This window comes from Hippocampus zosterae, chromosome 9 (assembly GCF_025434085.1).
Source record: "Hippocampus zosterae strain Florida chromosome 9, ASM2543408v3, whole genome shotgun sequence".
In the NCBI taxonomy this organism is placed as follows: Eukaryota; Metazoa; Chordata; class Actinopteri; order Syngnathiformes; family Syngnathidae; genus Hippocampus; species Hippocampus zosterae.
Genome location: NC_067459.1, coordinates 17881485 through 17894164, shown reverse-complemented (window position 1 = coordinate 17894164; position 12680 = coordinate 17881485). Strand labels below are relative to the sequence as shown.

Below are 12680 nucleotides of genomic sequence, written 5' to 3'. Positions count from 1 at the left end.
GGAAATCCTCCGAGTGTGGAAAATGTACCAGAAAATGGATCATTTACAAACGTGTTAAAGGTCTGTGACATCTTCATCAGACCAATCATTCTGATACGAGGGTGATGAAAACTTTGAACAAAGTTCGTCTTCCTGAAGTCCTTTTGGTGACTCCCCATTATAACAGTGACCGGTGGCAGCACTGTTTGACTTTGTTGGCTCTGTGGCATGGAAGTGGTCCAGAGATGCAGGGATGGACTCTGTATCCATCATCCAGCCGTTGTCAACATAAGCTGGGGGGAATGTCGCCATGCCATTCTCTCCATCAGAATGTGTCCAAGAGGGAGGAGGAGGTGTGAACAGGCTTCCGGCCAAAAGCTGCCCGTGATGAAGAGCGCTGTCGGCACCGCATCTCAGGGTAATGGGAGATGGGGACCTCGTGTCAAATTCTATCAGCGAGAGAATACATTCTCGCTCACCAACTCTTTGCCACAAGAGTGTAGCCTGCGAGTCATAGTTGTTATTGCCAGAAGGTTCCCGCTTGTATTCTGATACGATGACAGATGGTTGATCATCATATGGACACATCATGCTATTGCTGAAATTTCCCGGCGAGAAGTTCTGCTTTGCCAGGTTGTTTGGCAGCAGCCTTCTCCATTTCTTCTCAGTTCTTTTGAGTTGCCTTTTTCGGAAACTGGCCAAAACCTTGTCCCACAAGCTCGTCGTCTTGCTCCCTCTTTTAGACACTTCATGCCTGCTGCGCCTCCTGGTGGGCATCCAGAAGATCCAGGATCCCAAGACGAGCAACGAGGAACCCCAGGCTAACTCCAGGATCCTGGCCCAAAACTGGCTCAGCCACCAGCACCAACCGAAACGCCTCCAGTTGCCCATCAGGCCGTAGAGCCAGAGAAGACTACAGATCTGAAGGTTGCAGCACATAATGCCAAGGCAGGCACACACGGCCATTACTCGCTTGGCACACCTCTCGATCCTTTGTAAAGGAACCCCAAGAGGAAGCGATGACCTGAGGCACGTATTTGAATGGCAGAGGGACTTCACGAGTATTTCTAGGCAAAACGGAAGACCCCAACAGAGCGACAGAGTCTGCAGCAAAAGAGGGAAGAGTGGAAAGAAAGCGGTGAAATATAAATCTGCGCCCAACAAAACTGCGCAGTGTGATACAAGCAGTCCCACAACAACTTGAGGCTGCTGTAACATGACTGGGAAAAGCAACAATTTGAACCTCCTGGGCGTGATAAGTGTGAGGGTGACCTGAGCCCACAGCAACAGCTGCATGGGAATGTTCTGCAGTGCTGCCAGCGTAGTGTGAGACACGATCTGACGAGTACCGTAAGGATCCAGCAGCAGGTGAACGGCCCGCAGAGCGCCACTCACGATCAGGGCGCTGTTAGCCAGCATTAGCGAAACACAGTGGGGGTAAGGGAGAGTGGAGGCGCCGGCCATTCCTAAAACGGCCACGGACGCCATCAGAATGAAGAGGCCGGCCGAGCCGAAGACGTGGATTTCCCAGGCGAACGCCAGCGTGCGCCTCATGTCTTCCCACAGCAGGTTGGTGCCGTTGTAATTGGCGAGAGCGACACAAGGACTTGGAATGCAGGGTCGTCCGGGTCCTGACAAATTGCTCACCGAGGAAAACCCACGGGTTTCGACAGAGTGGTCTGCACCTGCAGCAGGGGGGAGGATAAGTCTCGTTTTGTCTTCATCTTTTATTTTTACTGTCAATACAGTACTATTGAACTAATTGCAGATGAATCGCGTCTTGAAGCAATTGAAGCATAAGTAGTTGGATGTTGTCAAGATTAACATGTCCACTCTGACCGAGTGAAATATCAAAAATTATGATTGATTTATAAACCTTTCAGTTGATTTCTAAACCTTTCAGAAATGTATTTGTTAAACAGTACACACCGCAGCTGGCTACCTGAATCACGTTATCGCGTGAAGGTACTTTCAGTGCAAACATTAGCCCAAAAAGGTCCACCCTGTCATTGTTCACCCTGGCAACAAGCGCACATTTGCTTAAACATTGCAGATACGAGTATTTCTACCTGCATTGAAACAACGAATATGAATTTCAATGGAAAATCTGAACCTTTCGTAGCAGAAATATTGAGTTCTCAAAGACACCTTGCGGAGATATTGACTCAATTATCACTTACCTGTTTGAGGACGATGATCAACTCTTGCGCGTCTGCCTTCCAAAAGAGAGTCCGGCGATTTTACACTCGACTGATTGAGCATTGTCACCGAATAATTCGTATTGGCTACTCCAGTCAGTGAAAGAGGAAGCGTTACGGTCGAGGCACTGGTTGATGCCGACTCATTTTGCTTTCTTGTTTCCTCAGTAAGAGGAAGAATTGCGCTATCCACTCTATTTCCACTGCCCAGCACGCTGCTGTTCCCTCTGACTTCACTCACAGGATGGATGATGGCTTCTGTGCTTTGAGTCCTTCCAAGTGAATCGCCGTGTGAATCTGAAAAGCTTCCCAGTGAAGGGTGACACAATGCCAGAGTAATGACGAGCAGAGAGGAACACTCCATTCTTTCCCAGTTAAATCCCAAACCTGTCAAATGAAGCGGGATGAAAAACCGTTTTGAGTAACGCATATTCATTGAACACTGCCGTTATCGAATACGTCTGTTATGAAGGGGCATTATTCCGACATTTGAAACCAACATCAACAGGTGGTTAAGCAGACAAAAAAATAAATATCCACAAACCAGATTCAGTACTGTTCAGTGCACAAGACCCATTCTCTAATCCACTTGCTTTAAACGCTCCAGAACATCTGTCTATGTTTGTGTAGAAATTCAACAACGCACATTCAAATCATAACAGTTGTTTGTGGCCTGCTACTGTACAACAGTTGCTTTAGTTATTGCGACACAATTTGTTATTATTTTTTTTGAAAATGCAGATATTCTATGTCGATGGATATGAAACCAATCAACGCCTCATCGGATGTACCAGATCCTCTTTTAAAATCAAAGTTCACTATTTTTCACACTCTCAAGCAGCTAAAATAACGTTAACGTTGTACTTGCAAGCCTGAGGAGACTAAAATGTCTAAATCTTCTTGACACACATGACTACAAACATCTACTGACAGTTTTCAATTATTATCAGGATACCTGTGAATCTTGGTGTCTTCTTTTAATGCATCAAGTATAGCTGGTCCAGTGGTGCCTGATAAAGTTCATCACGGTGAGCTGGCAACACTGTGGATGGTCCACATCATGACTTCAAGCTGGCGTCCTATTCTTATTACTGCACCGGCTGCTTACTTGGCGGTGTCCCATAATGGGTCAGTTGCAAAGACAACCCAACAACAAGCACAAAACTGACGTGGCGTCAATGCATAGATGCATTCTCAAAGCGCCATATATTCAGATGCGGATCAAATAATAACAATAAATCAAATACAAGTTTAGAAGATAATCAAATATTGAAAGTATAGTCTCCTGACCCCACCTGCCACTGTCTACAACAGTTATGGTCAGGTAAATCCTTCCCAAATGGATTAGATTAAGATTCTTACGGAAGCAGGGAGTCACATGAAGTAAAGTGCACAGCTAAACTACACACAAACACACCGGGAGGAATGCATTAACCCTAAAATGGCACTTTACTTGACTTTAGCGTTTTTTAATGTTAGGTTGTACACACAATACGACACTGGAGTAGAACTATGGAACAACAATGCATAAAACGATTGATTGATAATTGTTTGACAGAAAAATATAATACGCCTCTTATTAAAAGATAATCACACACCGTCCGTGGAGACCCAGAGTCACAGCATCGCAAACACTTGCAGAAAAGTTGTCAGAAAAGCACTAGGATGAGAATTAACTATTTGCTGCCCAGGCTCAATGCACAGGGTCTATTCTTACGGCACATCTAAACCGGTCTACCTTAAGAGGACCGGAGAGGCCGCAAGAAGAGGAGCGAGCAAGGGGACGCCCTCCACTGCGCACGCTGGGCTCTTTAAGGGGGACTGGCTAAGTTAGATGCTGTTAAAGGGACATGCCTTACAGTTCGTCCAGCATCGCTAAACTGTCATGAATAAAGTTTAGTATAGAGCGGGGGGTGCTGGAGCCTACTATCCCAGCCGTCTTCGGGCAGTAGGCGGGGGACACCCTGAACCGGTTGCCAGCAATTGGCAGGACGCACAGAGACGAACAACCATCCACGCTCACACTCACACCTCGGGAAAATTTAGTATTCAATCAGTCTGCATGTTTTTGGAATGTGGGAGGAAACCGGAGTACCCAGAGAAAACCCACGAAGACCAGGGGAGAACATGCAAACTCCACACAGGGAGGCCGGAGCTGGAATCGAACCCGGTACCTCTGCACTGTGAGGTCGATACGCTATCCACTGGATTACCGGCCGCCTTTGTGTATAGCATCATGCAACAAATTATGCACCTGACGTTTTTGCATTTTTGACGTTATTTTATTTTAAATTATAAAACAGTTAAAGTAGATAATATATTTATAATACATATTTTACAATCCAATATTTCCTAAAAAACTGGTTGTAACGTAAAGAGTGAGGTTTATTGTTCTTGATAGCCTTGATTTATTTGGACACTCACAATTTAAGCAGCTCCAATGTAAGAGCTGTTGGAATAATTCAGCCCTTACAAACAAAATATTGCCAAGTTATCAGGTACTGATAGCTGTTTCAAAAAAAGGTCTTCTAACATAAATATTTCCAAATACTGTAGTTGTCTGTATGATGCTGTGCAGTTTTCCAAGTGCTGCATTACAATAGTAAGTTGAGGGGTTAATTTAACACAATTAATGTATCGTGCTGCATAAATAAATATGTATGTATGTATGTATGTATGTATGTATGTATGTATGTATGTATGTATAGATAGATAGATAGATAGATAGATAGATAGATAGATAGATAGATAGATAGATAGATAGATAGATAGATAGATAGATAGATAGATAGATAGATAGATAGATAGATAGATAGATAAAATAGATAAATGACAAAAAATGTACTTCACCCAATAAGAAACTTAGCATATAAAAGTGGATATACTGAAATCAGAAATGCTTTATTAGTGAAATGTGTGATTTGGTTATAAGGATTCTGCAGTTCGTTGCCTGGCACAGTTGGAACAGAATCGCCTGTTTTTCACATCAGGGCCTATTCTTCCGTCATTTTAAAATCACACTGGACAAACAACAAAGAACGCAGTTTTCGTGTTTTTCACAATCCTCATGCATGTGGATGACTAAGGTTCGCTTCTTTGCTGGTGCCCGGTTTCCTCATTTGACGATACAGTATCGAGAGCCGCCTGAATTTCTGCGTGCAAAAAAAGAAGACGCAGACGTCAGACCTCGCCTCCGTGCTTGCCTGCTCAACCACCGCCGCCGTGAAATTGTTGTTGCAAACTAATTGTAGAATTGTTGGCGGAATTGCGCCGTCTGCCGCTGCATGGACTGTCCGACCGGCATGCTGATGGTAGCTGCTAGACGATTATCGGATTTTTAGTTTTTTAAACACCGTGCCTTGGCGGAAAGGAGACGATTTCGTTTTATTTAAGGTAGCATGACAGGATCCGAACGTTAGCAGTAGCTAGCGTCATGTTGTCTGATGAAAAATTCGTGACTCGTTGCGTTCCAGATTGACGAACTGTGTACTTTAGGCTATACATTTCTGCGTCAATGTGACCACGTTAATTGATATTAAACATAATTATCTTCCGATGTGACCATATGGGCCAATTATATTTAGTTCGGCTAGCTGTACTGTGCTATGCTAGCTTGCTAACAGTTAGCTTAGCTGATGTACATGAGCTCAAGCCTGGGTATTATTTTTACACTTAGTAGTCAATGTTTAAAAAAAAAAGATACCCGAGAACTATTTTGTTAAAAATTGGCGAATTATAGCAATTATTGAAAGACGACAACGACGGCGCCTGTTCATCATTTATGTTGCCATTCGAATATCGAATTATCTTGCAGTTTGTTTCAGTATGTGCGTAAAATTAATGTCAGTGATTAATGATTTACATAATGCAGTATGATCAGATAGATCAATTGAAAACGATTCCAGCGATATGAGTAACATCTTTCTGTAACAAATAAAGTTTTGACCTTTTTAAAAGCGCACCAATATTTGGCAAACGTCTTAATACAAAGACAATAGTCGTCGAGATGTTCGGTGTGACCTACTTTTGAAGCCGAGTTTCAAACTTGAATGGGTTTCATAAATCATTGCCCATTTTGGAAAGGCCGGTCTCATTGAAAAGCTTCCTAAATAGAGAAATGGAAAATAACAATGAATTAAAGTTATAGAAAGCTGGGGGTACAGGTTTGCTTAAAATAGACAAAATAGTCAAGATCAAAATAGTGATGTAGTTAACAGTCAAGTGATGTGTGGTTTAATTTTGAACTCTAAAACATACGTGCATAAGGAAAACGAGTCAAGAATGAACAGTATGAAGCTAAGAAGATCCCCTCTTGATTGTTTTCCAGGTCCAGCGACAATGAACGAACAGGAGGCTGGTGTGGTCTCGTTTGATGAATACGTGCGCCAGAAGGCCCGAACTGTACCCCAGCACAGGATGAAGGAGTTCCTGGAGTCCCTCTCCAAGGGGGAGTTCAGTCAGCAGGGAGGGGCGACCACCACCACGACCACCACCACAGCAGCCATGGTTTACCAGGCGCAGACCAACAACTGCGTCTACACTGATAGCACTGAGGTGGCCGGCTCTTTGTTGGAACTGGCCTGTCCGGTAATGTCCTTTATTGACTTATCGTTCGTTAAATTGAGTCCGATGCATCCTAACCACTTCTTCCGCTGCTCATGACAGGTTCAGCTTACTTCAGCGGAGATTTCACCCCAGCTTTCCATGCATTCAGAATCGGAGCAGCAGCAGCAGCTTCAAGTGCAGGTTTGTTTGTACACTTGTTTCGTTATTATTTATCGTCCATTTCCAAAAGAGTGAATTTACCAGGTCAAAGTATTTGTCACCCTGAAATCGGTTTGAAAAGTGCATAGCTGCTTACAATAATAGAAGCCCTGTCTTTTCCAAAGTAAAAATGAACATAAATGATCCCCTTTTTCCAGTAATTTGTTTAGTTTGTATTTCTTTGAGCTAATTAAAAAATAGTCTTCTCTTTAATAATGTGACCTATCTGATACTTTTTTCCCCAAACAAATAATTCAGGTGTTTTGTGTTCCATTATTTTTCTTCATTCCTAGCATCGTCATTTGTGATAGTCTGGCTTTTTGATGTTTTATTTTCTTCCACTGTGCCAGGTCCAGATCCAGGAGCAGCCAGTTCTGCAGATGGCCACGTCCGCTCAACAAGACATACAAGGAATGTCGACTTCCCAACTCGTGCCACAGGAAGAACTCACAGAGGAGCAGCAGCAGCAGGTACCGTATCAAAAGAAAATGCGTTGGAATCTTAAGAGATTCAACGAGTAATTGGTTTCAGGTTTAAAAAAGAAATCCCATCAAACATTATATAAATCCCAATTATAAAACCTCTGTTTGTGGTAGAGCCAAAATTCAAATCCATATTGGATCATTTTTCAAATGAATATTAAATATAGCTGACTTTGTACTGTCAATTTGGTTCTTCTCGTATCATTGATAGTCCGGCCACAACAAAGAAGATATTCCGCTTTCCTTTCAAAACGCTCGTAGCGTTTAGCCTTAGTTGCTTGTTGATTGGAAGCCTTGTGAGAAGGATGCAAATTTCCAAGTTCCACTGTACACCTTCATGCGCATCATACATGATGTCATTCTGATTGGTTGTCACAAAACGTTTTTCTACGTCAACAGATTCAGGCACAGCTGGTTGCAGCTGTTGGCGGGGAGCAACAGATTCAGTTGGCAAGTGGTCACCAAATCCAGCTGCAAGGTACGCAGCAGATACAACTGGCGGATGGCCAACATATTCAGCTGGAGGCTGGCCAACAGATTCAGCTCCAAGGCGGACAGCAAATTCAGCTGCCGGGCGGTCAGCACATTCAGCTGCAAGGCGGGCAACAGATTCAGCTACAAGATGGACAACAGATCCAACTGCAGGGCGGACAGCAGATCCAACTTCAAGATGGACAGCAGATCCAGTTGCAAGACGGGCAGCAAATTCAGCTCCCGGGTGGGCAACACATCCAGCTCCAGGGTGGACAACAGATTCAACTCCAAGATGGACGGCAGATTCAACTCATGGGAGGGCAGCACATCCAGCTACAAGATGGACAGCAGATACAATTACCTGACGGACAACAGATTCACATCCAAACGATCGAGGCCATATCGCCTGCGCAGCAGCAGAACTCTCCCCGGGAGACCGAGAGGCGGCCCGGTTCCGCCTCATCTGTCCTTCCACCCGTCAAGAAGCGCAAGGTTGACGCTCCCCTGACCGTGTCCTACGCCGTTCCGCAGGGGCAGCAAGTGGCCACAGTCATCGCCATCCCTCAAGGGCAGCAACAAAATTACGTGTCCCTGAGGCCCGATTTGCTCACAGTCGACAGCACGCAGTTGTACAGCGCCACAGGGACGATCACAGGCCCCACGGGGGAGACGTGGACCATCCCCGTCTACTCGACCGCCCAGCAGCAGGGCGTGACTCACATCACTATACCGCAGGAGACATACAACACGGTGCAACTCGCCGCTGCCAACGGCAAGACCGGTTCATCGGTGAGGTCCGCAGATGCGCAGTCTGTGTCGAGCGGGACGCAGGAAGAAATCGTACAGACGCTGTTTCCCGCCCAGTTCATGAATGGGAACATTCACATCCCGGTAGCTGTCCAGACAGTGGGAGGGACTTACAATACAACGCAGTCCGTGCACATTTGGGACCCCAGTCAGCAACAGAGCCACGGGGACGGAAACGAACAACAAATTCAACTTCAGGTCAGATTGGTATTTTTGTCCCATTTTCATCTATTTATTTGTTTATTCCCCCAACAAGCGTGCACCGTTCACTTATGACATGCACCTGCACAATCTGTTGAGTTCCAATGCAAGAGCAAATTAAAAAAAACGTACTTTTACAAAGGTAATCATGATCGGTTCTGATTGACGCTGTCGGGTAGTTATTTATTTATGTATTTATTTTTGGAGCAATATGTTTCTTCTGTGGAATTGTGGGGCCAGTTCCTACTCGGTGATGGTGTGAATGTCAGTGGAAGTTGTTGTCTGTCTCCAGCGACCATTCCCGGTTGTAGTCTGCCTTTCTCACGAAGTCAGGTAGGGTAGCCCCTAGAACAGAAGAACCCCGATCAAGATAGATAAGCCGTACAGAAAATGAATGGAGTGATAAACAACTCAAGACGGAGCAGCTTCCGGTTTTCAAGTGGAAAAAGTTCTGGAACATGTGCCTGATCGTCCACCCCCTCCCCCCTGTTGTTGCTCAGGTCTCGCCTTTTAGATTGATTGCTTCAACGTTAGCACTTGTTTTTGGTTGTGGGTTACAGTATATGAAACGGCATTTTCTGTTCAGCAAACATGAAGAGCATAGAGCTGTCCGTGTGGGGGCAAAAGCAAACCATTTGGAAGCTGAGAAAAGGGGGACAATCGATCAGAGCCATAACACAAACATTGGGCATAGCCAATAAAACCACTTGGAACGTCCTGGGGAAAAAAACAAAACAAACTACTGGTGTACTGAGCAACAGACATCGAGAACAGTTGATGACAGAAAGATTGTGAGCGCTATTCCAACCCTTTTGGAGGGGACTGTAGTTGACAAAAAATAAAATAAAAATATTGATTAACCTGAGTCAATTATAATTATGTAAGCGCCAACTACAAAAAAAAGTGTTCAACCCCTTGTGCTCTTGACTTAAAGACAGATAATTATTGTGCAATGTTGTGGTCCTGTCATTGTTCCTGCGAACTATTGGTATCGAGTTCAATAATTAGTGGGATGATCAGGCAAGTGAATGAAAGTAAACGTTTACATTGAACTTCAGTCACTGTTTGGAGGAAAGAAAAAAAAAAACCCAAAACATTCACAGTGTTTGTCTTGTACAGGATCAAGGAGAAAACGATGCCAATGCCGAACCGTCAGCAGAAATTTTAGTTCCCGTCTCTCTGAAGCCAGATGAGGGCCTGGAGGTGTGGCGCCTTTGGGTCAAGAGGAAAAATGCCGAGCTAAGCAAGCAGGACCAGATAAAACTCGCACCCATTGGACGTAAGTCATCCAAGAGACTCCCAGCAAGTGATTCGGTGGACCTTGAAAAGAAATCCCGCAACGACAAAAGCCGATGTCTTTTGTGTGCAGGTCGCCAACCGTTACGTTTTCAAGAGGACTTGATCTCCAGCGCGGTAGCCGAGCTCAATCTTGGTCTTGCCCTCATGACGCAGGAGGCCCGAGGATCAGAGGAGGAAGAATTCGCTCCAGATGTTCTGTATTATGTCTTCTTATGTATACAAAAGGTTCGTAATTCTTTTGCTTCAACCTGGTAACCGAATGCTCGATGAAGTTGTCTGAATCACTCTTTATCTGTTGTGGTTTTTTGTTTTTTTTTAATATAGTATCTCTTTGAAAATGGACGCGTGGATGATATTTTCTCTGATCCATACTACATTCGATTCTGTGAGAGTTTACATAAAACCCTCACTGGTTGGAAGCCCAGTGTTCATCCTTTAGGTAAAAAAAAAACTGCCCCTTACTCAGCATTGTCATTATTTGTATATTTAGGACTTGCGGAATTCATTTTTTTTTCCCGTCTGTCTTCTTGCAAGGTTACATCATTCCGAGTCATGTGACAGAGGAGATGCTATGGGAATGTAAACAGCTTGGTGCACATTCACCTTGGACTTTGTTAACAACTCTGATGTACTTTAACACAAAGTGAGTCCCCCCCCCTCCACACACACACACACACCACCACATTTTCTCATATAGTGGGCTTCCGCTCTACGACACTGCATGTGTGTCATCTACACCTGCTTTTTTGTGTGTTTGTGTGTGGATTTCAGAACCTATTTTGTGTCTTGTCCCAACATGACTGGTAGCAGACTGATACAGGTTATTTTGTGGCCGATTGATATTCTGCAATGGAAAATTCTGACAACAGATTAATTTGAAAAATAAGTAATGATTAAAATACCTTTTTTTAGCCTCTTAATATAATTGACATTTGACTTTTTTTTTCTTTATGCAGAAATAAAACCCAGATAAATGCCGTAACCCTAATGCAAATGCAGTTGTTCCAATGCATTACAGGCTTTTTATTTTTATTTTGGGGTGGGGGGGGTGAATGGGGCAGACCCTATCCACTTGGTATTCTCTGAAAAAAAAATCACAAATTTGCCAGACAAAGCCCCCTGTATAATGTATAAGTCTTGCTTTGGTGCCAAGGAACTATGTTGACATGAGGGGAGGAGGTTTATTTGGTCAGTCCATTGACCTGTCTAATAAGAAAGCACCACTTAGTTGCCATCTTGTGGCATCAATATAGAGGGATCAGTTATTCGCAGGTGGTTGCTGTTCGCGGCAGGGCTCAGGTCTGACGGGCGTTGCCTCGTAACGGTTTCACATGCTTTTGCCCCAGATGTTTTCGTCTGCTGACACTTGAGCAGCACCTGAAGGTGGCCTTCTCTAAGGTCTTAAGACACACCAGGAAGAACTCCACCAATATGAAGGACAAAGCAACTACTATCCGCCTTCTGAAAGGGCAAAGTTCACATAAAGGTACCTCGTTTGCCACTTGATGGAAAAACAAACAAAAAAAGCAATAATTGAAATTTGTGTTTTTCATTTACAGGACCGGATGACTTGTATGACGAACAGATCGAGGATCCAGAGAATCCACTTCGTTGCCCGATCAAACTTTACGACTTCTATCTCTTTAAATGGTGAGTTACACTCAAAAGAAATATTCTGCGGAGAATATTTCTCCTTTTACGATTTCTGCCTTCCCTCCCAACTCCGTTCCAGCCCCCAAAGTGTCAAAGGTCGTAACGACGCCTACTACATGACCCCGGAGCACGTCGTGGCGCCGAACAGTCCCATGTGGTACTCGTCCCAGCCCCTCACGAGTAAGCAGGTGGAGCAAACGCTGGCGCGCATCCTGGTGGTCCGAGAGATCCAGGAGATCATTGGCGCCGCTTCCGAGAGTTAAAAGGAGGCGAGTGATATAGAGCCAGAGGAAGATTGTACAATTCCGTCACTGATTGTTGACTCTGCTCCCCACCACTTGGCTCAATAAAACTCAGCAATCACATGGAGAACCCAATGAAAGAGTTGTTGAAGCTCGCTGTGAGAGAATTTGTCCTTTAATATGTTTTCAGACGAATCCATGGTCGATTTCAGGAACGTAAAACTGGACTGGGAGGGAAACGGAAACAGTTTCAGTTTCAAGTATTTTCAAGATGAGGGTATTTAACCGTTTACTCTTCTTTAACCTCATCCTTTTTGTTACCATGCCAATCTCCTTGCAGGGACCACTGCACGCATTTTTTTCCCCTTTTTCTTTTTTTGGTATTGTGTTCATATGTACAAAGATGACCCCGTGCCTGTTTTCAAAGTGTGGTCTAAGTTGTCTCAAGGTAAAGTGCTACATTGTAGTATTTCGGGAGACTAGAAACTTTCTCAGGTCAAAGATTGTCATTGATTGAGAGATTCATAAAGACATTTTCAACATCTTTGTGTACCGATGATTAAATACAAGAGGACAAGTCC

General features: G+C 44.2%; 2 protein-coding genes across 4 annotated transcripts; one reads left to right on the top strand and one right to left on the bottom strand.

The window, feature by feature from the left end:
* Positions 1–54: 54 nt before the first annotated feature.
* On the bottom strand, positions 55–3384 carry LOC127607998 (proline-rich transmembrane protein 3-like). The gene is made up of 3 exons (XM_052076796.1): positions 3133–3384; positions 2160–2564; positions 55–1664 (listed from the first exon to the last, which is right to left on the bottom strand). Exons 2-3 carry the CDS (start codon positions 2539–2541, stop codon positions 55–57), a joined length of 1992 nt encoding a protein of 663 aa, XP_051932756.1. The 5' UTR covers positions 2542–2564; positions 3133–3384.
* Positions 3385–5079: 1695 nt separating this feature from the next.
* LOC127607899 (transcriptional regulator QRICH1-like) lies at positions 5080–12643 on the top strand. 3 transcript variants are annotated; one of them, XM_052076650.1, is made up of 12 exons: positions 5080–5263; positions 6505–6764; positions 6843–6923; positions 7292–7411; positions 7823–8902; positions 10025–10184; positions 10275–10429; positions 10529–10643; positions 10739–10847; positions 11551–11690; positions 11764–11854; positions 11937–12643. In XM_052076650.1, the coding sequence occupies exons 2-12, from the start codon at positions 6516–6518 to the stop codon at positions 12118–12120; spliced, it is 2484 nt and encodes an 827-aa protein (XP_051932610.1). In that variant the 5' UTR covers positions 5080–5263; positions 6505–6515; the 3' UTR covers positions 12121–12643. The 3 variants fall into 3 exon arrangements, with proteins under 3 accessions (XP_051932610.1, XP_051932608.1, XP_051932609.1); XM_052076648.1 differs by lacking the exon at positions 5080–5263 and adding an exon at positions 5329–5570; XM_052076649.1 differs by lacking the exon at positions 5080–5263 and adding an exon at positions 5331–5488.
* The last annotated feature ends 37 nt before the right edge of the window (positions 12644–12680 follow it).

Bases quoted from the DNA above. Each gene is read 5' to 3' on its own strand.
- LOC127607998 (XM_052076796.1), bottom strand. From the start codon at position 2,541: ATGGAGTGTTCCTCTCTGCTCGTCATTACTCTGGCATTGTGTCACCCT. The intron at 1,665-2,159 runs GTAAGTGATAAT...CCCCTGCTGCAG, and splicing joins TGATCATCGTCCTCAAACAG to GTGCAGACCACTCTGTCGAA.
- LOC127607899 (XM_052076650.1), top strand. From the start codon at position 6,516: ATGAACGAACAGGAGGCTGGTGTGGTCTCGTTTGATGAATACGTGCGC. The intron at 7,412-7,822 runs GTACCGTATCAA...CTACGTCAACAG, and splicing joins CAGAGGAGCAGCAGCAGCAG to ATTCAGGCACAGCTGGTTGC. The intron at 10,185-10,274 runs GTAAGTCATCCA...TTTTGTGTGCAG, and splicing joins AAAACTCGCACCCATTGGAC to GTCGCCAACCGTTACGTTTT.